The following is a 27,902-nucleotide window of genomic DNA, read 5'->3' as shown; positions in this document are numbered from 1 at the left end:
TTGAAGCTCTTAAAGAGACAGTGTAAAATGTTAAATATAATACATCTCAATAGGTAGTGCTTTTACACAATGAAGAAACCTAAAATTCCACAAATGACTTTGTAATTTCCATGACAGGTTTTTGTATCAACATTTCAGCTTTGTACAATTAACAAATGTGTTTATGTAACAGTACAACTTTAAACCGTCCCCTCGCCCATACCCGGGCGCGAACCAGGGACCTTCTGCACACAACGACAACAGTCACCCTCGAAGCATCGTTACCCATCGCTCCTCAAAAGCCGCGGCCCTTGCAGAGCAAGGGGAACTACTACTTCGAGGTCTCAGAGCAAGTGACGTAACCGATTGAAACGCTATTTAGCGCACACCGCTAACTAAGCTAGCCGTTTCACATCCGTTACATTTACAGGGTTAAATATGAGTTTCTAGAGCACAACATGTGCTTCAAAAGTATCTAGAATTCATATAGCTCAATATGCTAGGCTATATCTCAATCAATACTTTGTTATTCTGGTGCGCTTAGATTTGATGTTTTACGATTGACTTTAAATTGGGAGCACCAGTGGTATCATTGAGCCCTGCACACACGTTTTCAGTTGTGTTTTCCGGCATATTGTTGGGCTACTCATAGTTTTAAACTCGCTGACATATCAAACAGAAACATCACCTTCATAATCGGTGTCATCACCACCCAATAGCATAATGATAATTATTATGGACGACCAGAATGTCGACAGAATTGAGCGGTTTCCGGCTGCTGTCTAACCCGAGCCGTGGGTGTAGCAACAGCAGGAGAAGCGAAGCGAGGGGTAGCGGGATAAGGCAGGCTACGAGACTTTCGGAAATAATAGCTTTCTCTTTCTTTAAGTTTGTACAATACTCAAATCTGGAACTGGAAGTAAAGATCGGTTAACTTTGCGATGGCAACGCACTCCCTTTGGACTTGTTTGGTTGCAACTGTAGGTTTACTCTGGGGTGTGACAGTACTGGGTAAGTGTTTATATTGATAGGTTTTTCTCACGGTCAGGAACACTGCTCTTGGCAGTTGCACCTCTCGATGTATACTATTCATCAGTGGTGTAAAGTACTTTAGTAAAAATAGTACTACTTACGTAGTTTTTTGGGGGTATCTGTACTTTACTATATTTTTGTCAACTTTTACTTCTACATTCCTAAAGAAAATAATGTACTTTTTACTCCATACATTTTTCCTGACACCCTCGTTACATTTTGAATGATTAAGAGGACAAGATAATGGTCCAATTCACGCACTTAACAAGAACGTCCCTGGTCATCTGTACTGCCTCTGATCTGGCTGATTCACTAAATACGTGTGTATGGTACGTGTGACATTTTAGTATGTAGTTCTGTCCTTGTCTATTCATGTTATGTAATCATGTCAAGTTTCATGTTTTATGTGGACTACAGGAAGTGTAGTTGCTACTTCCGCGACAGCATTATTTTTCTTTGTATCATTACGACACACATGTTGGTTCTATAGTTCCTGCGATGCAGGTGGCATTTTGTTTTTATAGGCGCTGCGAAAACGTTTAAAACATTGTTACAACTTTTGGTGTTAAAGGCGCTACATGGTCAACGTGATGTCTGCATTGGCCATGCAGGATTAATGGTGATATGGCCTCTGCAGAAGTTAAGGCATCCATACTTCTTGCGCTTCGCGGAACAACGCAGAGTTGTTGTGAAGGAAGTGAGTTTGTGTTTATAGAGGATCTCCCGCACTCGCATATCAACCCATTTTTTAAAATGCAGAGGAGCTGAAGGGGGCCCTCAGCATTATTACACATTTTGAGAGACGCATGGCTATGCGTTACGGAGCTCAATTTGGCCTCTGCGTGCCTCTGGAGGCTTCGCAATTGTCACACAATCCATATGGCGCCTCTGAACATTTTCGGATCCTGCATAAACGGTCTCTTATAGAGTTTACACATCCAATAAACTGCACCACACCACTAGTGATTCAGGATTCATCTCTATAGACATCCAGCGAATTACTGGCTAAACAAAATGACAAGACATTCTGAAATGTTGGAGTCCGTTTCCGGATGCTTGACACAGGAGCTCAGCCAAGATGGCACGTTGTAAAAAGGCTGCACCGTTTTCTCACCCGAGTCTCCTCATTGCCCCACAGCGAAATTATCCTACAGTTAGGCTATTGTTTACATGTGTATTTCACACTGTTGAGGTCAAACTCAGAGTATAATGCTTGTATGGATGTCAACTCCCAACACATATTAATGTCATCGTCATTAATCAACTGCATTACAGTTAAACTACTTTGACTACCACCACCTACTTCGGAATGCTAGCTATGCTACCCGTTTATATGAATAGAGCCAACTTCAAAATGTTATGCAGTGGAAACAGTCAAATGTATCCAAATCCTATTTTAGTGACCACATTGTGGGCCTGTTACAATACATCAATCATGACAGATTTGACAAATATCTGCTTTGTTAGATCAGATTAGTTGAATGTGCGCCAATCCAGCGTTCTTCAATGCCATGGTCTGCATTCCAATGACCTTTTTACAACATCTATCCCCATAACCTCCCAGATATCTTTCCAGGAGTTCAAACTCATTATCGTGTCTTTGAAATCCCTACACAAGGTATCATAAAGATGTTTTTATTTGTGAACCTGTTCGTCAGGGTTCTCCATGTTTGTTGTGAAGGAAGGGAATTTGTGTTTATACAGGATATACCTCCCCCACCTACTGAACACTAATCATGTCAATGCAGATCTATGCAGAGACCTCCTCATTGTTAAAACATGTGGGAGGCGTATGGCATCGCCACCACAAGCCTCTGGAGGCTCCGCAATTGCTTCACAATCTCCACCTGGAGCCTCTGATCCACATTGCCAGATCATCAAGCATAAATGGGCTTTTATGGTTGACACAGGGTGGCTCTAGCCTTGTGGGCGCCCTAAGTGAGATTTGGTTGGGGAGGATTTCGAACTTGTACCTTGTGTATTAATATCTAACGCTCAACTTCTAGCTGCAAGGGGCCCTAAGCGACTGCTTATGCCTGGAGCCAGCCGTGGGTTGACATGCCTAGATGTTAATCATGTAAATTGAAAATGGTTAATTGGGTGCTTTTAGCAAATCGGTCACTGATTATTCAAGTTCATTTGGCCTTTCAAGTGTTGAATCCTTTGAAATAGTATGCTTTATAGTCCCTATGGGTTGTATGCCATCCATATTTCATAATATCATGGTTCCCTTCCTTCCTTCCGCAGTGAGTTGTAATGAGGAATCAAAGCTGATTGGGGACCTGTTCAGAGGCTACAACAAGAGTATTTGTCCAGCAGTGCACCCCACAGACAAGGTGGAGGTGCAGGTCAAGCTGATTCTCACCAACATCATCTCCCTGGTGAGAGACAGACCACACCTGCTGCAGCATAACAATACAGCACACATACATTAGATGCCAGTACAAAAATGTATGCACTGTACTGTAAGTCACTCTGGATAAGAGCTTCTGCTAAAGGATTCAAATGTAAAACCAAACATATTACACACATCACACTGCTGCACCCCAACAACACAATACACATTCTGTATGGATGACATATACTGTCGGGGTGGCAGGGTAGCCTAGTGGTAAGAGCGTTGGACTAGTAACCAGAAGGTTGCAAGTTCAAATCCCAGAGCTGACAAGGTGCAAATCTGTCGTTCTGCCCCTGAACAGGAAGTTAACCCACTGTTCCTAGGATGTCATTGAAAATAATAATTTGTTCTTAACGTGCCTAGTTAAATAAAGGTTAAAAAACAGTTCTGCACTACAGTACTATCACATGTCAAACTGAAATAGACAAATGTCTTCATCAGACAATCATATTATCTCCTCTGAAAGGGAAGAGAAAGGGAAGAGACTAATGTCTGGATTGTGAGTGTTTCTCTCACCAATCTTATCAATTCATTTATCATTTATTTCTTGCACACTTTGACTAGATTCTGTTTTTTCCTTTCTCCTACTTTGAGTTTTTTCCATCTCAATGCTCTCTTCTCCCTCACTCGTCTGTTTTCTCCTCTGTTCCTCCCCCTCTCTTGTCTCTCCTCCCACAGCAATGGAATGTTATTCGCCTAGCCTGGAACACCTCTGTGTATTTTGGCATTGAAGTTATCCATGTGCCTTACAACACAGTATGGCTCCCTGAGATCGTCCTTGAGAACAAGTGAGCCAGTAGAGGGCTTTCATATTTTTCCTCATTCTGATTTCCCCCCCTTTTCTGGCTCTGTTTTGCTTGAACTCTCCTCATCGCACCCTACCCTTTCACCTCCTTTCTTCCCCTCCTCTCTTCCCCCTCTGCAGCATTGATGGCAAGTTTGATGTGGCCTACTATGCCAATGTGTTGATCTATTCCAGTAGCTACATGTACTGGCTGCCTCCAGCGATCTACCGCAGCACGTATAGAGATCACCTACTTCCCCTTTGACTACCAGAACTGCACCTTAGTCTTCAGGTCCCAGAGATACAGTGCAAATGAGTTTGAAATCATACTGGCTGTTGACGGAGAGACCAACAAGCCTATTGAGTGGGTGGACATTGATCCTGAGGCCTTCACTGGCAATACACACTAATGTTGCAACATCTTGTTTTTATGATTTTCCAAATCAAATCGTATTTGTCACATGCGCCAAATACAACGGGTGTAGACCTTACCGTGAAATGCTTACTTACAAGCCCTTAATTAACCAACAATGCAGTTATGAAAATATTTACTAAAAAAAAAAGTATGTTTGTGGTGGTAAATAGGATAGTCTTGAACTGTTTATTTTCCAGTGATTGCACGTTGGTCAATAGAACGGATGGTATAGGCGTTACACGCTCACCGATGAATTCTCACAAGGCACCCTGATCTGCGCCCCATGTATCTCCTTATTTTCTTCATGCGAATGACTAGGATTTGGGCCTTTATATATCCTTCACGTCAGATTATATAGCATTATATCCTTCACGTCAGACTCATTAAAGAAAAAGCTTTGTCTAGTTCGAGGTGAGTAATCGCTGTTCTGATATCCAGAAGCTCTTTTCGGTCATAAGAGACGGTAGCATCAACAAATAAGTTACAAACAATGCAGAAAAACACACAAAATTGCACAATTGGTTAGGAGCCTGTAAAACGGCAGGCATCTCCTCAGGCACCATTCTTTAAATAAATTATATTTCAAAATCTACCTCCCACCACTACTCAGGTCCTGCATGTGTGACACAAATACTGAATATACAACTTTGTAGTTTCTCAAAAGCAATATGTATGACTCCAACACCATAAAGTTTGCTGAGGACATGACGGTGGTAGGGCTGATCGGCGACGAGGCTGCCTATAGGGAGAATGTCAGACCTGGCAGTGTGGTGCCAGGACAACAACCTCTTCCTCAATGTCAGCAAGACAAAGGAGCTGATTGTGGAAAGGAGGTGCGAACATGCCACATCCACATTGGGGCTGTAGAGGAGCGGGTTGAAAGCTTCAAGTTCCTCGGTGTCCACATCACTAAGGAATTATCATGGTCCACTCACCAACACAGTCGTGAAGAGGGCATGACAATGCCTCTTCCCCCTCAGGAGGCTGAAAAGATTTGGCATGGTCCCTCAGATCTTCAGTTCTACAGCTACACCATTGAATGGCTGCATCACTGCTTGGTATGGTAACTGCATGGCATCTGATCTCAAGGCACTACAGAAGTTAGTGCATATGGCCCAGTATATCACTGGGGCCAAGCACCCTGCCATCCAGGACCTCTATACCAGGCGGTGTCAGAGGAAGGCCAAAAATTGTCAAAGACTCCTTCCAACCAAGCCACAGACTGTTCTCTCTTCTTCCGCATGACAAGCGGTACCAGTGCACCAAGTCTGGAACCAACAGAATCTAAACAGCTTCTAACCCCAAGCCATTAGACTGCTAATCAAATGGCTACCCTGACTACCTGTGCTGACTTTTTTTTTTTTTTTTTCTTCCGCATGACAAGCACTAAGTCTCTGCACTAACTCTCTTGCAGTGACTACACACACATACTGGACTCTACCCACACACTAACCCATACTTACGCTGACATCCCAACACACACACACACACACACACACACACACACATTCACACTCACCAAGTACGCTGCTGCCACTATTTATTTATCCTGTTGCCTAGTCACTTTACCTATATGTACATAGCTACCTCAATTACCCCGTACCCCTGCACACAGACTCGGTACTGGTACTCCTTGTGTAGAGCCATGTTATATTTACTCTTTATTGTTATTCACTGTGTATTTATTCCTCATGTCACTTTATATTTGACTTTCTTTTTCTAATCTGAAGTACATGGTTGGAAAAGGACCTGTAAATTAGCATTTCATTGTTAGTTGTGGTGGAATTATTCTACTCAAAGAGACTTAGATTTCCTCAAAACAATTGAACTTCATTATTTAATGACTGCAGTAATAGAACATTAACAATCACCCAATGTTGTAGTGTTAAAGCCCAAATAAACAGGATTCGGTTAGAACTATTTATAGTCTTTCTGAGTGTTTGTGACAAGGAACAGAAATTATACAAAGGTACATTGTGCTCTCATGCAACATACATCAAGATTTACATGGCGCTAAATATCTGTCTAGTTCATTTACTACTTGTTTATACAGAAATACTAATGCAACCTAGAATACTACATCCTTAAATAAACTGGACATTGGTTCTCCCTGTTACCAATAGACAGACACTAATCATGGAATGGAATGCAGTCTTTAGGTTCTCACCAAGCCATCGTAAATCTGAGGATTCTCTCTTCACACAGACACATGAGTCCTAAGAACCCTATTATGTTGCCTCTAGAAAAAAGACAATGTTTTTTAATATAGGAATACATTCTAATGTAAAAGTAATGTGATTAACTTAATGTTGTAATTCTAAGACATTGTCTAAACCTGTTGACGAAGCATGTGACATAACATTTGATTTGATTAACTGTAAACAATTGACAACCCATCAACAGGTCAAATCCTAATGAAATGGCTTCTATTGATCCCAGTGTGTCTGTTTCCACCCTGTTAGAGAACGTGGGCCATAAAGCACAGCCCAGCCAGGAAGCTGATCAACTCACGCTACACTCCTGATGACCTGGAGTACCAGGAGATCTCCTTCAACCTGGTCATCCAGAGAGAACCTCTATTCTACATCATCAACATCATCCTGCCCTGCTCACTCATCTCCCTGGTCGTCCTGGCCTACCTCCTACCTGCACAGGGTAGGTTGCAACACTGCTGCTGATTGGTCAGTGGTGTAACTTAAGGATACAGGAAGATGATACAGTATGCCATCAACAACTGATGTTAGCAGTTGTTCTGTTAGTGTTACAAGTGTTTTTTCCAATATTGACTATTAAATCAAATGATTTATATTTAAAGCAGCTATCAGCAGTTGAAACAGTAAAGCGTCCTCCCTGCTGTTTTGGAGCTGGAGCTGTCCAACAAAAGTTTTTTTTGCTCAGAACACTTGGTGGGCCAAATAAAACCATCTGTATATTATGTCTGTTGTCGTCTGATTATGGGAAAAGCACTGCACTCCCGTCTGTACCCATCTGATTCTCTGTTGTCCTCTTCATAGATTGGGGACAGAAGTTGACTGTGTCCATCTCTGTCCTGCTGGCTCAGACTGTCTTCCTATTTCTTATTGCACAGAAGGACCCTGAGACATCTCTCAATGTCCCACTCATTAGCAAGTGAGTTAGAATGTACCTGGGTGTGTTTGTATGAGGATTCTGTGTGAGAGACTCCATATAATAGTCACTGCATTCCTTTCTCAGCTTCAAATTCATGCCCTCATTAATGGGATTCTTCAGTCTCTTTCTTACTGCCTTCCTCCATACAATCCCCTCTACATCAACATCGGTCTGTTCTTCTCTTCCAGGTACCTGATCTTTGTCATGTCTGTGACCACACTCATCGCCACCAACCAAATCGTGGTGGGTACATCTCCCTCCGCAGTCCCAATACCCACACCATGTCCCACACAGCACGTATGTATACATTGAAACGCAAAATGATTTGTTTAACCACAAATGGGTGCTAAGTGGCATAACAAAATCCAGGTCCAGTACTTGTGTGGGTTTGAAAGTTAAATACTTTATTGCATAGGCCAAGTCATGATTAAAATACAGTGCATTCTGAAAGTATTCAGACCCCGTAACTTTTTCCACATTATACATTTATGGATTTTCTCCACAATGACAAAGCAAAACAGGTTTTTAGATTTCTTTGCCAATTTATTAAAAATAAAAACAAATACCTGATTTACATAAGTATTCTGACCCGAAATTGAGCTCAGGTGCATCCTGTTTCCATTGACAATTTGGAAAGGCATACACCTTTCTATATAAGATCCTTATAGCTCCAAGACAGGATTGTGTCTAGGCACAGACCTGGGGAAGGGTACCAAAAAATGGCTGCAGCATTGAAGAACACAGTGGCCTCCATCATTCTTAAATGGAAGAAGTTTGAAACCACCAAGACTTTTCCTACAGCTGGCCAAACTGAGCAACCCGGGGAGAAGGGCCAGGGAGGTGACCGAGAACCCAATGGTCACTCTGACAGAGCTCTGTGGCGATGGGAGAACCTTTCAGAAGGGCAACCATCTCTGCAGCACTCCACCAATCAGGCCTTTATGGTAGTGGCCAGACGGACGCCACTCGTTAGTAAAAGGCATATGACAGCCCGCTTGGAGTTTGCCAAAAGGCACCTAAAGGACTCTCAGAACATGAGAAACAAGATTCTCTGGTCTGATGAAACCAAGATTGAACCCTTAGGCCTGAATGCCAAGCATCACATCTGGAGGAAACCTGACACCATTCCTACGGTGAAGCGTGATAGTGGTAGCATCATGCTGTGAGGATGCTATTCAGCGGCAGGGACTGAGAGACCAGTCAGGATCGAGGGAAAGATGAATGGAGCAAAGTACAGAGATCCTTAATGAAAACCTGCTCTAGAGCGCTCAGGACCTCAGACTGGGGTGAAGGTTCACCTTCCAACAAGACAACGACCCTAAGCACACAGTCAAGGCAACGCAGGAGTGGCTTCGGGACAAGTCTCTGAATGTCCTTGATTGGCCCAGCCAGAGCCCTGACTTGAACCCGATCAATCTCTAGAGAGCCCTGAAAATAGCTGTGCAGCGACGCTCCCCATCCAACCTGACCAAGCTTTTGAGGCTCTGCAGAGAAGAATGGGAGAACCTACCCAAATAAAGGTGTACCAAGCTTGTAGTGTCAACCTACAAGAAGACTCAAGGTTGTAATGGCTGCCAAAGGGGCTTCAAAGTACTAAAGGGTCTGAATACTTATGTAAATGTGATATTTCAGGGTTTTTTTGTCAAAAAATCTGTTTTTGCTTTGTCATTATGGGGTAGTGTGTGTGTAGATTGAGGGGAAAAAATAATGTTATCCATTTTAGAATAAGGGTGTAACTTAACAAAATGTGGAAAAAGTCAAGGAGTCGGAATACTTTCTGAATGCACTGTATACCAACGCATATCGGCTAACAGTTGTTTGTTCACCCGTACCCAATTTCTAATAACCACCCGCAAACGCCGACTATGTGATAAAGTGAATCTTTCATCCGCAACCAACCCTAACCCCAAATATAGAAAATGCTCTGTCCAGTCAGATGGCAGAATCATTTTTTGACAGGCCTTTTTAGATTGGCATATGTTTCTGATAATAAGTTTCTACATTTTGGTAGGCTATTTGTTAATCCACTTGTGTATTATTAGATACAGGTGGCTTCTCTTCTGTACTTTGACCTAGAAGAGTAAATATACCCCATGCTCACCAGAATAAGTTGATAGAATGAATGCTTCAAATCAGTTGACATGGCAAAGCTCTCATCTCTGCTTCTCTCATGTGGCAAAGACATGTATTAGGGGCCAGGGAGAAGATGCAATAAAACAAATCTGTTTAAGGAAATGAAAAGCTGTTAAAACGACCCAACATGGTTGAAATACTATCAGCTTTTATGATTCTTATAAAGATAGCACCTTTACACACTGTTCTGGTCCTTCTATTAATTTTCAACTCCATTTCACAGCTTTTCTCTGACTGAATTAAACTCATATTGTCCCTTTTGCCTCAGTGCTTCAATGTTCAACTTTTTAAGCCTAAATTCCCAAAAGCATTTGACAATTGCCGTGTTATTAGCACGCTACAGTTGGGCCCTAAAGCTTCGGGTAAATACTAACGTCAGATAGAACAACCTTAGTGTCGCCTATAGATATGAATTGCACAAGAATTATACATTTTTTTGAATGCCTTGTTTTTTCTTTATTCAATACTATAACGAACCGATATGACAATAAGATCCTACTTTGTCAGAATGAATTTTACTTTTTTGTTTTAATCCACCTTTCCTCTCCCCTGTTTAGCTCTTCCTGGAGCTTGTTCCTCAATTCCTGGGCATGGCCCCTCTGGTGGATAATGCAGAGGCGGGAGTGAGGGAGCGACGGCGTAGCTCGTTCTTCGGCCTGATGCAGAGAGCGGAGGAGTATGTGCTGAAACAACCACGCAGCGAGATGGTGATTGACAAACAGAGAGGCATGGCCTCACACGATCATTTGGTAAGATTAGAGATACCGGTAGGGAGGGAAGAAAGGATAGCCCATGGGGGGGGGTACAACATTTGTTTTGGTGTTATGGAACCCATTAGCAGTTGTGCCAAACAACATTTGACACAGGTACGTGCACAGATGGGGCTCTACCTGTACAGAGCACATGCCCCTTTGCCCTTCCAGTCTCCAAAGTGCCCTTTTCAGTGGTGTTATAATTTCCCCCCAAATGTTTATTTTTTTAAATGTTAAAGTTCTGTCGTGGTTGTTCTGAACCTATTGTCAGCAAGTCCTCATTAAATGATCATCTATGCTTCAGAACCAACAAATTGCGCATCTTAATTGTTGCCCAATGACTTCATAAACTTTGGAGCATAAAGCAGGGCATGTTAGTGGTGCACGCGTCAGCTGGTTGTTCACCCGGCCGCAATTGCTAATAACACATCTACAACCACCCAACTATGTGTAATAAAGTGGAAATCTAAGAACCGACCCTAACCCGCAAATATAGAAAATGCATGGTAGGCTAGAGATGGCAGAATTTTTTGGGGGGGGGAGATCTTTTTTCCTGATTTTAGAGATGTTTCTGCTTCTAATTTCCAACATTATGGAAGGCTATTTGTTAGTCAACTTGTCTATCATTAGATACAGGTGGCTTCTCTTCTGTCATTATGTTGCCCGAAGAGTAAATAAACCCTTGCCAGAATGTTATAAATCGATAGAATGAATGCTTCAATCTAGTTGACTTCGGTAAAGTTCTCTCTGTCATCTCTGCTTCTTTCGTGGAGCAAAGAAGTTAAGAGATCTGGGAGAAAATGCAATAACTCAAAAATCAGGAAAGATTTTCTGTGCAACATTTCCAAATGACATCAGTTTACCCGGTTGTAAGGGAAGCTGTGAAAACGACCCAACATTTTTCTGATAAGATTTCATTTCGGCTTCGATGCATATATTGTGATTGAAATAATATCAGCTTTTATGATACTGATAAAGATAGGTACTGTTTATAGGTGCTAACTGTGCATTCACATTCTCTAAAGATGAAAAAAGATTTAGTTTCTATTTAACCCTTCTGAACAGTAGGCTTCAGTTCCCTCAACATTAACTTTTTCTGCCCGTTCCCAAATGCATTTGGCGATTGGCGTGTTGGCTATTTGGCGCGTGTACAGTTAGGCCTTAAAGTTTAGGCTAATGCACGAATGCAGATAGCCTAAAATAATGAAAGAAAAACCTCAATCTGTTTTTCGCTTTGTCATTATGGGGAATTGTGTGTAGATAATGAAAAATGTATATTTAATACATTTTAGAATACGGCTGTAATGTTACAAAATGTGGAAAAGGTCAAGGGGTCTGAATACTTCCCGACTGTACTGTACTGCTTACTTATTAGTCTTTTTGGCAGTAGATGACTGAAAATGGCATCGTCTTGATACCAGGTCCTCCTATTTGAAAAATATTTAAAACTGTTTTGTTTTACCCTAACCATTTCTTGTTACACGTGTGTATTCTATTTTTTGGTAAGCCATGTGACATGAACATGCCAAAATAAATAAACAGTTTGAGGCAAAGCAGTTGTGATTTAATTCAGTAAGTCTGCTGTGGGCTTTGCTTGGTTAGAACAAAATGAAGAAGCCAGATCTCAGTTTCAGCCCTCACACTGCCTTAGGATGAAGTGCAGGTCTCCTATACCCTATAGAATTCTTGTCTGTCTAGTATCTCACTGTATGGTGATGTATATGTGACACAGGTCTTTACTGATGGATATAATGCAATTTGTAATGTAAGAAGACCATAATACTCTCAGAATATTAGATTTAGCTAGTTACTTTATTTTACACACGATACATTTACATGTTTAATGAATTGTTCTGTTTAACTTGTACCAAATAATGATACAATGAACCAGACACTTAATTCAAAGTTAAACTGAGGCCTTGCTTTCCTTTCTGCCCAATTGGTGCCTCATTTATAAAATGTTATATAATTAAACAATTCATTTTTGTATACAATTAAAACACTTATGCTGCTGATGTTGGCATACACAAATCATCACGATCCACAATGTGTTTGTTTTACATTATGTCATTGGATATGGAGTTTTAGCATCAAGAGGATGTGTTGGATGGTACATAGTCAGCAAAAACATTGGAGATTCAAACCATTGCTGGAACGTACTGTGTTTTACTGTTAGTATTTTATGTTGTTATTAATACTGTGAAAATTAAATAAATACTTTTTTAAAATCAAAAGACTTGTGGTCATTGTTGAGAGGGTGCACATACAATATGTAGCTATTAAATCTTGAAATGGCCGTTTTTTAAATATAAGACAATGTTGAAGACTAAGGTTAATGCAGACCGCCTCAACACTGCGTGACTGATTTCCAAGGCTTCGCTAGAATCATTTGTCCAGCCCTTTGGGAACCCAAGCACAGTTTAATTTCCCAAGGATGATTAAATGGAGCGATAGCACAGCATGCTACCATGCAACAGAACAGTTTGAAGGCAGTTTTAATATTAAAGTCAAAGTAAACATTTCAACACCAGACAGCAGCAACAATTCCACATGCAAGTACGGCTGTATTGCTTCATTTAGTCTACTACTGTCATGGTTACATTTTTGTTTCACTGTAGAGTATTATTTAAACCTTTCGAGGCATATTAATGGGAAGCGGTGTCTGATCAAGGAGTGTAGTGTGTACGGTGCAAGTAGTCTACGTGTTTGCATATAGGGGTAGCCTACATTCTACTTGATCACCCCACTATAATTATGCTACTTTTGAGTGAATCAGAATCGGCTACACACCTTCAAGATCACATTTTGATGTTGCTTTGGGCAAGAAATTAGGTTTAATATAACAAAAGATTTTGTGGTCTTTCTATTGTGTCTATACATTTGTTTATGTATTTAGAATATTACAATGTAATTTGAGATTAAAATCTCTTTAGGTTCAACACAATTGACTGTTTCTACTGAGTGTAGAGGGTCTGACTCTGACCACTATGACTAGACAATGTCTGACTCTGACCACTATGACTAGACAATGTCTGACTCTGACCACTATGACTAGACAATGTCTGACTCTGACCACTATGACTAGACAAATGACCACTATGACTGACTCTGACCACTATGACTCGACAATGTCTGACTCTGACCACTATGACTAGACAATGTCTGACTCTGACCACTATGACTAGACAATGTCTGACTCTGACCACTATGACTAGACAATGTCTGACTCTGACCACTATGACTCGACAATGTCTGACTCTGACCACTATGACTAGACAATGTCTGACTCTGACCACTATGACTAGACAATGTCTGACTCTGACCACTATGACTCGACAATGTCTGACTCTGACCACTATGACTCGACAATGTCTGACTCTGACCACTATGACTAGACAATGTCTGACTCTGACCACTATGACTAGACAATGTCTGACTCTGACCACTATGACTCGACAATGTCTGACTCTGACCACTATGACTAGACAATGTCTGACTCTGACCACTATGACTAGACAATGTCTGACTCTGACCACTATGACTCGACAATGTCTGACTCTGACCACTATGACTAGACAATGTCTGACTCTGACCACTATGACTAGACAATGTCTGACTCTGACCACTATGACTAGACAATGTCTGACTCTGACCACTATGACTCGACAATGTCTGCTGACTCACCCAAAGATCTTCTTTGTCCTCAATTGGGAGAAAATAACATTTCAATTCAATGTCTGAGTTAATCTCTGTTCTTCAACTCCAGAGACTATGCCTCAGCACTGTGGAGTGTAAGCACTTGGACAACTCTATAACTTCTGTGTATCCATCCATGTCAATGTCAAAACTCTCATGCATGTGTTTAATTTGAAAGTGTGAGAGAGCTGATAATGAATCTAACATACAAACTTTGATACAACAAAACTGTTCTTGATTAAAAAAAGTGGCACATAGTGTATTTTAAACACTGACCCAATTCCCCTGCAGTAGGTACTACAAGGTCCAATTCAATTATCTCTGAGTGAAAACAAAGATATTACTACCCCAATATTGGAACCTCTCATAGACTTAAAAAGCAATAGGTAATCTTTAGGACGTGTTCCTCCACAGCTAGGAAGGGATTTACAGCAGCTGTAGGGGTATCTAGTCTCCTTAATCATTTTAAATGTAACCTTAATTTAACTAGGCAAGTCAGTTAAGAACAAATTCTTATTTACAATGACAGCCTACACCGGACACCGCTGGGCCAATTGTGCGCTGCCCTATGGGACTCCCAATCACAGTGATGCAGCCTGGATTTGAACCAGGGATTGCAGTGACACCTCTTGCACTGAGTGCCTTAGACTGCTGCACCACTCAGGAACCATGTGCTCCAAACATTCCTCTGGTTTGGCTTCTGGACCAAAGCCCCAGTTGAGACATGTCCCTTTTGTCTCAGTTCAACAGTACTCGTTCATTTTGTGTGAATGAGGAGGAGGAATGTCTTGAGCCAGCAAAACCAGATCTGCCAGAGCCAGCAAAACCAGATCTGCCAGAGCCAGCAAAACCAGACCTGCCAGAGCCCGCAAAACCAGACCTGCCAGAGCCAGCAAAACCAGATCTGCCAGAGCCAGCAAAACCAGATCTGCCAGAGCCAGCAAAACCAGATCTGCCAGAGCCAGCAAAACCAGACCTTCCATATCCAGCAAAACTAAATCTGCCATATCCAGCATATCTGGTTTGCAGCTGGTTACACTTCAAATAAAGTAATCTCTTCTATTGAGAAAATCTCAAGCAACAAAGACGTTTGACAATTAAAAACCAATGAAAATCATATAAACCAGACCAAACTCTTATAATTTAGTTGTTGATTGTTAGTTCTCAATTTTATATTTGAATTTTAATAGAAGAAATGTTTTGATTCCAGGCTGTATCACAACTGGCCGTAATTGGGAGTCCCATAGAGCTGCTCACCATTGGCCCAACGTCGTCTGGGTTTGGCCAGTGTAGGTCTTCATTGTAAATAAGAATTTGTTCTTAACTGACTTGCCTAGTTAAATAAAGGTTAACTACTGTTGTGCTGCTGACTGTACAATCCGTCTTCAACTGGAGTGCTGCTACCTGCTACGTCAGGCACTATGCGACATTTTCTTTGACAATGGAATAACTAGGTAATGTGAAAGAAAAGGGTATACGTTGTTGATACATTGATGCAATGTTTACCTGGACAAGTCATCGCGCACTATTGTATCATCAGACTATTTGTGCTTCTGTAGCGGATATTCTCGGTGAATGATTTCAGGAATATATCCTACCATGCAGCCGGAAGGAACATTTACATGTGCATGGTTTAGAGTAAGTACTGTATCGCTTTCCGTCTCTCTTTTACGTCAAAACTACTGATAAGTTTTCTAGGGCGAAGGGAGTAGGAAGAAAAACGAAGATCTTTTTGTTCAAGGATATGGAATTTGACCCTCGTCTTCCTGATCTTTTCTATGTGATGCTTTAGTAAGTAGCTACGCCTCTACTAAAACGAATATCCTCTTGTGATTCTATACCACTATAAAGGGAACTATCGTGATTTAGACAGTTTAAAACATCACGGATGCAGAATACTAATAAGGCCTATGCGACATTTTAACGGGATACTTTATTATAGTTTCAGATTGCCAATTCTGTCTGCGCCTTCGTTCTCCAACCTGGTATCATACACTAGAAGTAATATAGTAAATGAAAAGGATCGGCCACTCATTAGTATAATATGTTATGTTTGGTATGGTTACATAAGACCAAAGGTTACTTACAGGAGTAGTTCACTATTTTACAACTTGATGTTAAATGGTTCCTCACTCTAAAAGTAGTCTATGGGCCAGGGGAAACTGTATTCCATGGTTCAGTTCTTTAAACAGCCACTACAAACTTCAGCTAACTTTAGCCACCACAAGTTAATCAATTGAAGTGATGTGGGTATGTGAGTCAAATCGCCTTTAAGTAATATAAAACTAGTTGATTTCCAGTGTTTTGGACATTCTTATTTTTTTTAATAAACATGCTCATATGGCCCCATCACTTCCATTGATTGTTAGCTTGTGGCTAAGGTAAGCTGAAGTTTGTAGTGGCTTTTTAAATAACTGTACCGTGCAATCTACTCTCTCGGCCCATAGACTACTTTCAGGGTGGGGAACCCTCTAACATCAGTTTTCCTTAAGGCAAAAACAAAAGGAGGGTGATTGGGTGGGTGTATAACATGAATATCTAGCAACCCAAAGTTGCGTGTTCAAATCTCATCACAGACAACTTTAGTATTTTAAATAATTAGCAGCTTTGGAACTACTTACTACATTTTTGCAACTACATAGCATGTCAGGTTAAAGGGTAAGATGAGCTAACTCCTAACCTTAACCACAGCAACAACTAATTGGAATTCTTAACATATCATACATATTGCAAATTCATGTCATACGAATTGTAATTTGTAACATATACGGTGTCCACCCACTCTGCCCAGAGTTGGTGAAAATGTGCATTGGTGATGACATTTCACTTCCTTATGCTATTAAATAAATTTTACCAAGACAAATATGGTTCTAAATCTTTCAGTGGAGTTTTCTCAAACATATCACATTATATCGAAAAGTCAGATTTCATAACCTAATACATCTGCTAATTAGCACTGAGCTCTATTGAAAGAGTGGTGGAGTTCTCTCACCCGAAACTTATGAGGATTTAACATTTTGTGGTCATCGTCAACCAAGTTGTTCCGCGGGTCGCAAATAGCATAATTAGCATGACACGAGCTGAATTAAATTTTAAAAGGCTCTGTTGACATTTCAGAGATACCTTTGCTTTTGTAAGAAGTCTTGGAAAAAGAACAAAAATGTTGCATTAATATGAAGAGCATATACTAAAATATCAAAATACATGTTGTATCACAATCTATATCTATCTTACCTCTATTGATTTATGTCATCCTCATTTGAGAAGAAAGATGTTGAGTTCAATGGTGAGCCTGTCAGGTAACCTTCTTTCTCGGACAGCATCCAGCCTAGATGATGCAATACTATTTCTCCGATTTTTGCCACTTTGTCTCTGGTCTCCTTTGAGTTTAGTCACCCTATTGTTGACAATCCTACAAAGGTAAAAACGGCAGTAAGTTTTGAATGGATTATGATAGAGACATGAGGTTTGGACCATTGGTTTCTTAGGCCATTATCTACACAATTAACATATTATTTCACTCATTGGTCAAAATATGTTTTTGATTGTACACCTTATATCAGGGATCATCAACTAGATTCAGCTGCGGGCAGTTTATTTTTTCTTGAGCAGATGGTCAGAGGCCAAAACATAATTACAAATCATTTGTAGAATGCAAATTGACCACAAGAAACCAGACCAGATATAATATTTGATTGAAACATAATAATTTCAAACCTTGCTTACATTTATATACAATCATATATGCCTCTTTATTATGCGTGGCAATACATGAACAGATTTCCAAACTTAAAATCATTAGGAGCTGATTTCCTGGTGTTTTCAGTCTTATGTCCAACAATAAAAAATCTCAGAAAACTTGGGGGGCCAAATAAAACCTGGACCGCCAGTTGGGGAACCTGCTCTATATCATACAAAACGTGATGATAGAAATCCACAAATTAATACATACAATACGAAACGTAACATATGCTAATTTGAACGTCCCCGATTTTCATTTACTATGTTACGTCTACCCCTGAGTCCCACTCACATGCCAAGATGTTCCGTTTTTTCTAGAGCGCTTTGGAACTTATATTTAACTGCAGGGGGAATGGGTGGAGGCTATGGAAAATAGAATGATGGCTTCAGTGGGGAAATCTATAGTCGGCAATAGGCCTATCATTTTGTCATTTGAATGACTGACTGGCTAGACAGTAGATATTTTCTAGAGAAAGTGGATTATGGTGTAATAAATTAAGCAAATATCTGGCTGATTGTAGATTTTGATTACATGGTAGTTTGTTTTGCAATCATTTTGGAGCCACCAAATTGGCAGAAATCCATGGATTTAAATGCTTTTTGTGTTTCCTTGTGCTGTAAATGTTTTCTTTTTGTTGTTCTGCAATTGCCATTTATCCATAGATGCCAAGATGCTACCTAGAGAAAGCAATAGAGTGAACTTTGGGATTGTAATTTGCTGTGCAGTGTCCAGTGTGCACACTTAATAACATTTCTCCCCTCATGTTTTGGTGTGTTGACCCATCCACAATTCAGAAATGTTTCCCTCCAAATGAAAACAACAAATGTTTCTTTATCCATGACTCAGAATAAGCCTACAGCACAAACTCACCAATGGGTATAGATTTATGCTGGGAATTAGGAACCACTGTAGGGTGCCCTAGCGACAGTCCCTATGGTGAGACTTGTACAGCTTACTAGAATCTGTCCTGCATTACAGCAAAGGCAATGTAGATACAGTACCAAGACCACTGTCAGAGCTAGGCTGATACTCTGCATAGTAAGAGACGTGGAGACAGTGATGCACATTTTGTCAATGCATTGCTCTCTCTCTCTCGATTTTGTTTCACCTTGGACTTGGTTGCCCTGGAAACAAAATCTACTCATCCAATCAGATCCCTCTTCCCACACGCATTTGCACAGACCCTTCTCTCTCATTGTGTGTGCTCCCTCCAAGACTTCTTATGTGTCACACCGCTGATGATAAAACCAGGTATACACCACCAACACACGATTGTACTTTTTGATGCTGTTATCATGTCATTTGTTCCTCTTCAGATGGTGTGGTGGTGTGTGGTGTGTGTGATCGGTGTTATCTGGTTCACTGCAGTGTCTGAGGCACTTGAGAGGTCCCAGGATTATATTTAGACATGTGAAGCCCCAGTCTCTCCTAGTTCATAGATCAGTTCTCCCCACTATTTATAGTCATCTGTGTTAGGTGGCCTTTAATGTAATGTACTTCATAGATAACGTGTCTGAAAATATTCTCGGCCTTATTGACACAGGCCTGCAATTAGTCTGAATGGCTGTCATTGCATTGTACAGTTCCACTATTGTCAAGTATTTTCTATGTAATACAGTAAATTCAGCTAGATTAAGGTTTTTTTCTGGATACTATAGCGAGATGTTTGAAAGATTATGGTGATGGAATGTGATTCATATTTAGTGGATTTTTTCTTTGTGATGAAAGGGATAGAGCACAATGGCCAGTCCAGCACCAGCATGCTGCAATACCCCTCCATGTCCAGATGGGGGAGCGGCGGAGGCCCAAAAGACAAAGCACTTCATCACGGACGACTGTGAGCTGAGCAAGGAAGAGCTGGATGGCCTCATGAGGGAAGGAGGTGAGGACACAGACCCTAGTTGTTGATGTAGCCTATAATGTTTTATTCCCTCCATCCAAATACCTTTTACATCACATTAGACTGATAAGACTTCAGTAGTGGTATTGAATTATTCTGTAATAGATTGCCTGTGTCATCTGATCTCCCCACAGAGGAAAGTCGTCCCTTCCTGGTGGTCCATCATCTGCTTGATGTGAAGGAGGCAGGTGTGCCTGTGTTACTGCCTGGGACTCCAGTCATCTGCAGAGTGGACAGCACCGAGAGATACACTACGCGCTCCAAGGTGTGTGTGTGTGTACATAGTGTTTATTCATGCGTCTGTATATTATATGCACACCTGTACCTTTCCACATGAGCACATGTTTACATTATGTGTCGGCTACACAAGTCAATGGTATGTTTTCTCTTCCAGGTCCGTGTGTGCACTCTGTACACTGTGAAGCTGACCCATGGCAAGTTCACCTGGACGGTTAAAAGGAAGTACAAGCACTTCCAGGAGCTGCACCGTGACCTCTACAAGCACAAGATGATGGCCCACTTCCTGCCTCTGGGAAGGTCCGACTCAGAGCACCAATCAGAACTCAGACATGAAAATCAACCCATCATCTGTGCTAAGAATAATTTGTTTAGAGGGGATGTACTTCAAATCAGAGTGAAGGCCTGTTGTGATTTTGGTACGAGTTAAAGCAGTAAAACGTTTAGAATATTAAAATGTTTCTTTTTAGATTTGCAGCCCAGAGAGCGCAACTGAGGGCTATGACAGAGGAGATGCCAAGTCTACACGGGACTGAGAGGATGAGACGAACATCCAGCAAACCGGTATCACTCTTACAACCATGGAACCACACATACTGTATACAAAAAGACAGACACTGATAAACACCATGGTATACATGCAGACAGAGAGCCACACATCACTCAGTCTTACATCTACATAGTTGTAGATAATTCCGGCCACACAAAAAACGAGGGATCAATCTTGTGACTTTTTAAAATCATTATCAGGGGTTCTTCTGTCTATCTGACCATTTGATTTGTTGACATTTGATAATGTAGGTCCAGTCTGTTCTGATTTCTGATCTCTCTGTTATAGAAATACCTTGAGGAATACCTAAACGGCCTTCTGGAGAATTCCTTTTGTAAGAACTATCACGGCATGGTGAGTTAAGATGGCACACACATACACCAATTACCATTCATTGTCAAACAGTGATTATAGCGCATCCTATCTTGTTCTGATTCCAGCTGGAATTCCTTGATGTCAGTGCTCTCTCCTTTGTCAGTGAGCTTGGACCCAAAGGCCTGTAAGCACTATTAATAGTCTATGAGAGTGTGTGTGATGTTATATGAAAAAGAGACGGTGTTATTCAGTATATTTTAATGTGACTGATTCTATGTCTGTGTGAGTGATGTCATTGTGTTTCAGGGAGGGTTCCATCTTCAAAAGGTCAGGAGGTCACCGTATCCAGGGGTTGAACTGTATTGGTCATCACCAGTTCTGCTTTCGCTGGTCAAAGCGCTGGCTGGTGGTCAAGGACACCTTCCTGCTCTATATGAACCGGGAAAATGGGGTCGTCTGCTTCGTACTGGTCTTTGACCCGGAGTTCAAAGTTCAAGTGGGTCGTGCATATACTGACACCAAGTATGGGGTTTGCATTCAGAACTTCACCAGGTAAGTTCATAGTGGAATCCAAAATATGATTACTTTTTGACAGACACTCAAAAGTGTACCCTCAAATAGACACTTGTATTCCTAACTGTTTTTCTTATTTATGAGTCAATTCCTAGCTGTTTGTGTATTTGTGCGGGCAAGTATTGTCTCGCTGTGTAAACTCGTGTATGTGTATTCTCGGGATGGGCATTTGAAATTATTTCATTATTCAAATAATGCCATTATATTTTTTCGGATATCCGGATAGTCGAAATACATGTTTTTAAATAATTATGATAAATGTTTTACTTTAATGGAAACTCAAGAGAGAGAGAGTTGGTGCGCTGTGCACGGAGGGAGAGAGAAAATAGCCAAACCGACTAGTTGACAAACTATCTATCAGACCGTCTGGTATGGCCTGTCTTGACTACATCAAATTGTTGTGAAATAGCTAGCTACTGCAGCCAGATAAGTTAGCCAGCTAGCTAGCTAAAGTAGCAAAGCTAATAGAGGCTATTTTGCTGCACTCCCCAACAACTGTTGGGGAGTTGTCTACAACAACTCCATTCATATGAAACCACAGCCTACCTGTTGGTTCATCATTATAGCCTACTCCTTTTCATTTAGCCTTTTTATTTCCATAAGTTTAATTCCATTTTGCATTGGTTAGAAATCGCCCACTTCACTTGCTACACTTGGAGCCTCTGAATGTAGCTCCGCTTTGTTTGACTGACAATAACAACAAGCTACATGTGTGAAACCATAGACATTAAAACCAGTGTGAAACGTGTGTAAGCTACCGGTTTGTCTTTTTTATGCGGCACACTCATAAAATGGATGTTTTATTACCATTTTGGCTGTAATGGTCTATTCTTGTAGGCCGCCGAGTGGCGCAGCTGTCAAAGGCACTGCATCTCAGTGCTAGAGGTGTCACTATAGACCCTGGTTAGATCCCGAGCTGTATCACAACCGGCCATGATCGGGAGTCCCATAGGACGGCGCACAATTGGCCCAGCGTCGTCTGGGTTAGGGGAGGGTTTGGCTGGGAGAGGCCGTCATTGTAGAATAAGAATTTGTTCTTAACTGACTTGCCTAGTTAAATAAAGGTTAAATTTAAAAAAAGATTTTGCAATATCAGATCATTTAATTTTGAACAAAGCCTTAAAAAATAATAATAGACAAAGCCTTTTTATAAAAAATGATTACTCTCCCAAGTAATCGAATAATAACATCTGTTCGGATATTCAAATAACCGTGCCCATCCCTATTGTGTTCTTACATGAGTGTTTTTTCTGTGTGTAGGAATCTGGTCATCAAATGTAACAGCTACAGACAGGCTCACTGGTGGAGCCATGAGATCAATAGGCTGGCTGAGCCCTGTGAATTCCTCCAGGTCCAACGCTTTGGGGGCTTTGCCCCGCCACGGGAGAACACACTCACTAAATGGTCAGATGTTGCTTCCAATTAGATGATAATGTGGTATGTGTACATGCTGTATACACCCTTAACTTAAATGTAATGTCTCTGTTTATGAATTGGTCATATTAAAGGTATGTAAATGGAAGTGGCTACTTTGCAGACCTGGCTGATGCTCTGGAGCAGGCCAAGGAGGAGATCTTCATCACAGACTGGTGGTGAGAAGCAGAGCTAGCACCATATAAATATATTTGAACATTCTATTATTATACAGTGTATCTCTATGGCTAGTAAGCCTACTGTGTGTTCCAAGACTTGTACTGATGTAAGCACAGTGCTCTCCATAATTATAGAGAGTGGTTATCCAGAGCCATATACATTATACTGTAGAAAATGGCTCTGCCGTGAGCTAAATAAGAGCAGACAGCCAACAAAACAAGTATTTGATCTCAGTATCAACGGAGATCACTGTTTCCAACATGTATTAGGTTTGTTTCGAATTAGTCTGTAAATAGCAGGACACAGTGTAAATATGTACATGGTTAACATTGCATGGTGAATATGTCTTTCCCTCCCTCCCTCCCAGGCTCAGCCCAGAGGTTTTCCTGAAGAGGCCAGCTACAGACACATACTGGCGCCTGGACCAGATCCTCAAACGCAAAGCAGTACGAATCTACTTCCCAACTTTCTCCTTTTTAGTCTCCCTTTTACCTCTCCTCCCTCCTCTCCTCTGAATGCACTGAAGGTTAATCCCTCCTTTCCTCATCCTTTCCACCTTCTGTGTAGCCTGGCAAAAGCGTACCTCATGACCACACAGCTGTGACCCACTGGTCTGAAAAGGAGGCTGCCTGTTAATGAAATCTTGATTGGTTGGTTGGTTCTCTGGGATATATTTTTTTTTCCTGGGGGGGTTGAGATTGTTTGGTTTGAAAATCAAACAGTTGTAATGGAAGGGGGTGGCACTCTGGGGATGTGTGTGCCTGTGGGCGTTTGAGTGAGAAAGACACTGAGGAGACCCAACCAGTAACAGCACAGCCCCCTTCATTATCAACGCATCGTGCCGACAACATCAAAACAGCCTTTCCAGACTCTGAAGTCAGAAGGACTTTGGTATCAGCCAGACTACCTTCTGTGTATATCCATCCTTCCTTTTCTCTGTGCAGGAACAAGGTGTCAAAGTATGTGTGCTCCTGTACAAGGAGGTGGAAATGGCCCTGGGCATCAACAGTGGCCACAGCAAGAGGACACTGATGGACATGCACGCCAACATCAAGGTCTGTCTGAGACGCTCCAATCTCTGCTCTGCAGTCAGGTGGTGCTTTACACCTGAAAAACCAATCCACATAGCTGGCTCTTAGTCCTAACATTGTAGCACAGCGTCACACTAAACAGAGGAATCATACACATCCTCATGCTTTCATTACTATGTTATGTTAATCTGGGTATTTTAATTTAAATTCAAAACTTTATTAGATTTGTGTCCTTAGCTTCCCTAACATCTTCCTAATAGGTGATGCGACACCCCAACCACATGTCCGCGGTGGTGTTTCTGTGGGCCCATCATGAGAAGATGGTGGCCATTGACCAATCAGTGGCTTTTGTGGGAGGCTTGGACCTGGCCTTTGGGAGGTGGGACGACAGTCAGTACCGGTTGACTGATACGGAGACAACCAATCATATCTCTGAAGAAGAACCAAAAGCTCCACTGGCTGAGCCAGAAGTGAGACACCTCAAGACAAAGTCAAGATTATCTTGTGTTGTTCTGTTCTGGTAATCCATAGTTCAGTGTTACCTGGTGTTGAGCGGTGACTTCATTACCAGACTGTCCTACTTTGCCCCCTAGGCAGCTGATTCGGGTGACCAGGTGGATGGGTCAGACTTGGCCCAGGATCCAAAGCCTACAGAGCCAGAGGAGGTCAAGGAGGTCAACCATGTGGACCTGAAGAACAACACCCAGTTGTGGCTTGGCAAGGACTACAGCAACTTCATTAGGAAGGACTGGGTCCAACTGGACCGCCCATTCGAAGGTACAGTATGCACACACGATAGCTCAATTCATAACCCCCCCCTATTACTCCCGCACTCACTAACACACATGTACAACACACCCAAGAGGGCTCATTCTTAAATGTAAAGTCCTTTGTTCCCCAGACAACATTGACCGCACTGAGGTGCCCCGTATGCCGTGGCGTGACTTGTCTGCTGCACTCCACGGCAAAGCTGCCAGGGATGTGGCCCGCCACTTCATCCAGCGCTGGAACTTTGCCAAGGTCAGAACCCAAATAAGAGGTTCCTAAGGATCTTTCTTTCATGACTTTACTTTGATGTGCATTCAGAAAGTATTCAGACCCCTTGACCTTTTTCCACATTTTGTTATGTTACAGCCTTATTCTAAAATGGATTCAATTGTTTCCCCCCTCATCAATCTACACACAATACCCCATAATGACAAAGCAAAAACAGTTTGTCCCCCTTTGTCCCCCTTGTGATCTCCAATTGTCCCATCGCTGCAATTTCCGTAAAGACTCTGGAGAGGCAAAGGTTGAGAGCCATGTATCCTCCAAAACACAACTTTGCCAAGCCGCACTGCTCACTAAACCCAGATGCCAGCCACACCAATGTGTCGGAGGAAACAACGCACAACTGGCGACCGAAGTCAGCGTGCATGTGCCCGACCCACCACAAGGAGTCAATAGAGCACGATGGGACAAGGACATCCCTGCCAAACCCTCCCCTAACCCGGACGATGCTGGGCCAATTGTGCGCCGCCCTACTGGACTCCCAATCACGGCCAGTTGTGATTCAGCCTGGAATTGAACCAGGGTCTGTATTGACGCCTCTGAGATGCAGTGCCTAAGACCACTGCGTCACTCGGGAGCCCATCAAATGCCAGTCCTACATTTTCCAACAAAACATAGCTATCTACCTAACGTCACAGAGTTTCTAAACGCAGAGGCGCAACATCGCGAGACTTACGGGAACGCTTGCGAAACAATCAGACCAAGCCAGGGTTTGGGGTTTGAGAAGTCAATGAGAGAAGTGAAATATTCTTCCTTAGCAGTTTATTTTCTCGAAATCTAAAGGCACAACTGAGATTCCAGTAGTTGAACATTTTATTGTACCAATCTCGTGAAAGGGACAAACTGACATGTTTTCATTTGTCAAAAATAACTTTATCGAAGGAGTGCCCTTACAAAAAAGATTGCAGTTTTGAAACTGCAGTAAAATGCATTCGACTGTGGTATTTTGGACTGCAACGTTACTGCAGTAACAAAAAACCTGTTATTTGGACGCAGTAGTTGGGGCATTCTGCAGTTATACTGCACTCTTACTGCAATCTTTTTTCGTTCGGGTGCCTTCGATTTCACGGCCTGCAAATGCGTATTTCAGCGCTAGACCCGATGATGTGTTTCTACAACATGAGCATAGCTAGAAAACTTCGCCATGACGTCGCCTATAAGTGTGATCAGGGATTTCTATTGGAGAAGCAGTTTTAGCCTATCTTCATACTGTACTGTCTTTGCTAACGTACATCAGTTCAAAACCAACACCACATTTTGGGCAAACGGTCACGCTGTTACCTTAGAATGCAAACAATGGTCTTTTGCAACACTAGCTGGCTAGCTAATCCATAGTCCAAGCTAGCCATATTTCACTGAAACAAATGCACATGTATACAGTGCAGTTGGGCACTCCATTGTGCAAATGGATGCTTACTAGCATCAGAAAAACTCACCAGTTTCGAGTTTCTAGAATAGATTCCAATACCCACCTTCTCCTTTCTTCTTAACATTTTATCCAAATCTGTGCTGATCAACAGTGCCAAACGAACAACTCTGCCATTTGACCATCTTGATTTTATATGCAGATCTGATTTGGATGCTGGACAAGCCCATGTCCAGCATCTCTACCTGTGTGAAGCTAGCCACAATAGATGAATTTGCGGGTTGCATTCAAAATAAAAAAACAACTATTGAAAGTGAATTTAAACGGATACAAGTAGTGTAATCATGCCATATTTCGACTAGTTAATGCTAAACAATAACGGAATGTTATATAAATACAACAGAAGACAATCATTCAAATCGGTTGAAATTGCACTGGATGTATTAGACTTTAGAATTGCTTTGGGAGCATACTTACAGTTGAAGTCGGATGTTTACATACACTTAGGTTGGAGTCATTAACACTAGTTTTAGATCCACTCCACAAATTTCTTGTCAATTAGAGCTCCCCCTCTATACTGCCCCCGTTGGAGAAAGTGCGTGCCCATAGTAAACTGAATATTTGTTCCCAAAATTGCTAATATATGCATATAAAAATTATTATTGAATAGAAAACACTCTAAAGTTTCTAAAACCGTTAAAATTGTGTCTGTATGTAAAGCAGAACTCTCAGGGCAGCCTTTCTCCCAAACTCTCTCTTGTGAAGAGAAAAGTTGGGTCAACTTTGACGTCATGGCCCCCACCCTTCCCAGGCAGCTACCGATCCAGGAACAGTCTCTATCTCTTCAGCACGATGTCTGCTTTCAAATCATTGTGAGAATCCCACAATGAATCCCCCCTTAAAATATTTAGATGCACTATTGTAAAGTGGCTGTTCCACTGATGTCATAAAGTGAATGCACCATTTGTAAGTCGCCCGTTTGCTAAATGACTTAAATGTAAATGTAATGTAAAATGTTTGGCGGGCGAAATTGCTTGTGTCCCTCTGAAAAACATGCACTCTATTGCGCGCGGCCGATTTGGAGTACGTATTTTTCCATGATCCAGCATTTGAAGCCGGTTTGTCTGTTAGCGCTGCTCTTTGTTCTACATGCTAAAAACATCATCATAAAGCTTGATTTTGCACATCATTTGACCAGTTTAATCGACATATAATATGTAAATTGGA

The 27,902-nt window shown here is 41.6% G+C and overlaps 1 protein-coding gene and 1 pseudogene across 5 annotated transcripts in view; both read left to right on the top strand.

Annotated features, from left to right (window-relative positions):
- Positions 1 to 228: 228 nt before the first annotated feature.
- LOC118390753 (acetylcholine receptor subunit epsilon-like) lies at positions 229 to 12,856 on the top strand (annotated as a pseudogene).
- Positions 12,857 to 15,620: 2,764 nt separating this feature from the next.
- LOC118390166 (phospholipase D2-like) overlaps positions 15,621 to 27,902 on the top strand; it is a 39,111-nt gene continuing 26,829 nt past the window's right edge. The window contains exons 1-16 of one of the 5 annotated variants that reach the window (XM_035780442.2): positions 15,627 to 15,772; positions 15,878 to 15,956; positions 19,789 to 19,942; positions 20,095 to 20,225; positions 20,355 to 20,497; positions 20,668 to 20,761; positions 21,036 to 21,101; positions 21,188 to 21,246; positions 21,369 to 21,614; positions 22,896 to 23,039; positions 23,144 to 23,227; positions 23,596 to 23,674; positions 24,173 to 24,283; positions 24,520 to 24,729; positions 24,853 to 25,036; positions 25,161 to 25,279. In XM_035780442.2, the coding sequence (XP_035636335.1) occupies positions 19,801 to 19,942; positions 20,095 to 20,225; positions 20,355 to 20,497; positions 20,668 to 20,761; positions 21,036 to 21,101; positions 21,188 to 21,246; positions 21,369 to 21,614; positions 22,896 to 23,039; positions 23,144 to 23,227; positions 23,596 to 23,674; positions 24,173 to 24,283; positions 24,520 to 24,729; positions 24,853 to 25,036; positions 25,161 to 25,279 (1,812 nt within the window). In that variant the 5' untranslated portion in view covers positions 15,627 to 15,772; positions 15,878 to 15,956; positions 19,789 to 19,800. The other 4 variants (XM_035780441.2, XM_035780444.2, XM_035780443.2 and 1 more) reach the window with 4 other exon arrangements.

The sequence above is a fragment of the Oncorhynchus keta genome, chromosome 11, assembly GCF_023373465.1.
Source record: "Oncorhynchus keta strain PuntledgeMale-10-30-2019 chromosome 11, Oket_V2, whole genome shotgun sequence".
NCBI classification, from domain to species: domain Eukaryota; kingdom Metazoa; phylum Chordata; class Actinopteri; order Salmoniformes; family Salmonidae; genus Oncorhynchus; species Oncorhynchus keta.
Note: the sequence above shows the minus strand (reverse complement) of the source record. Positions and strands in the feature narration are given on the sequence as shown.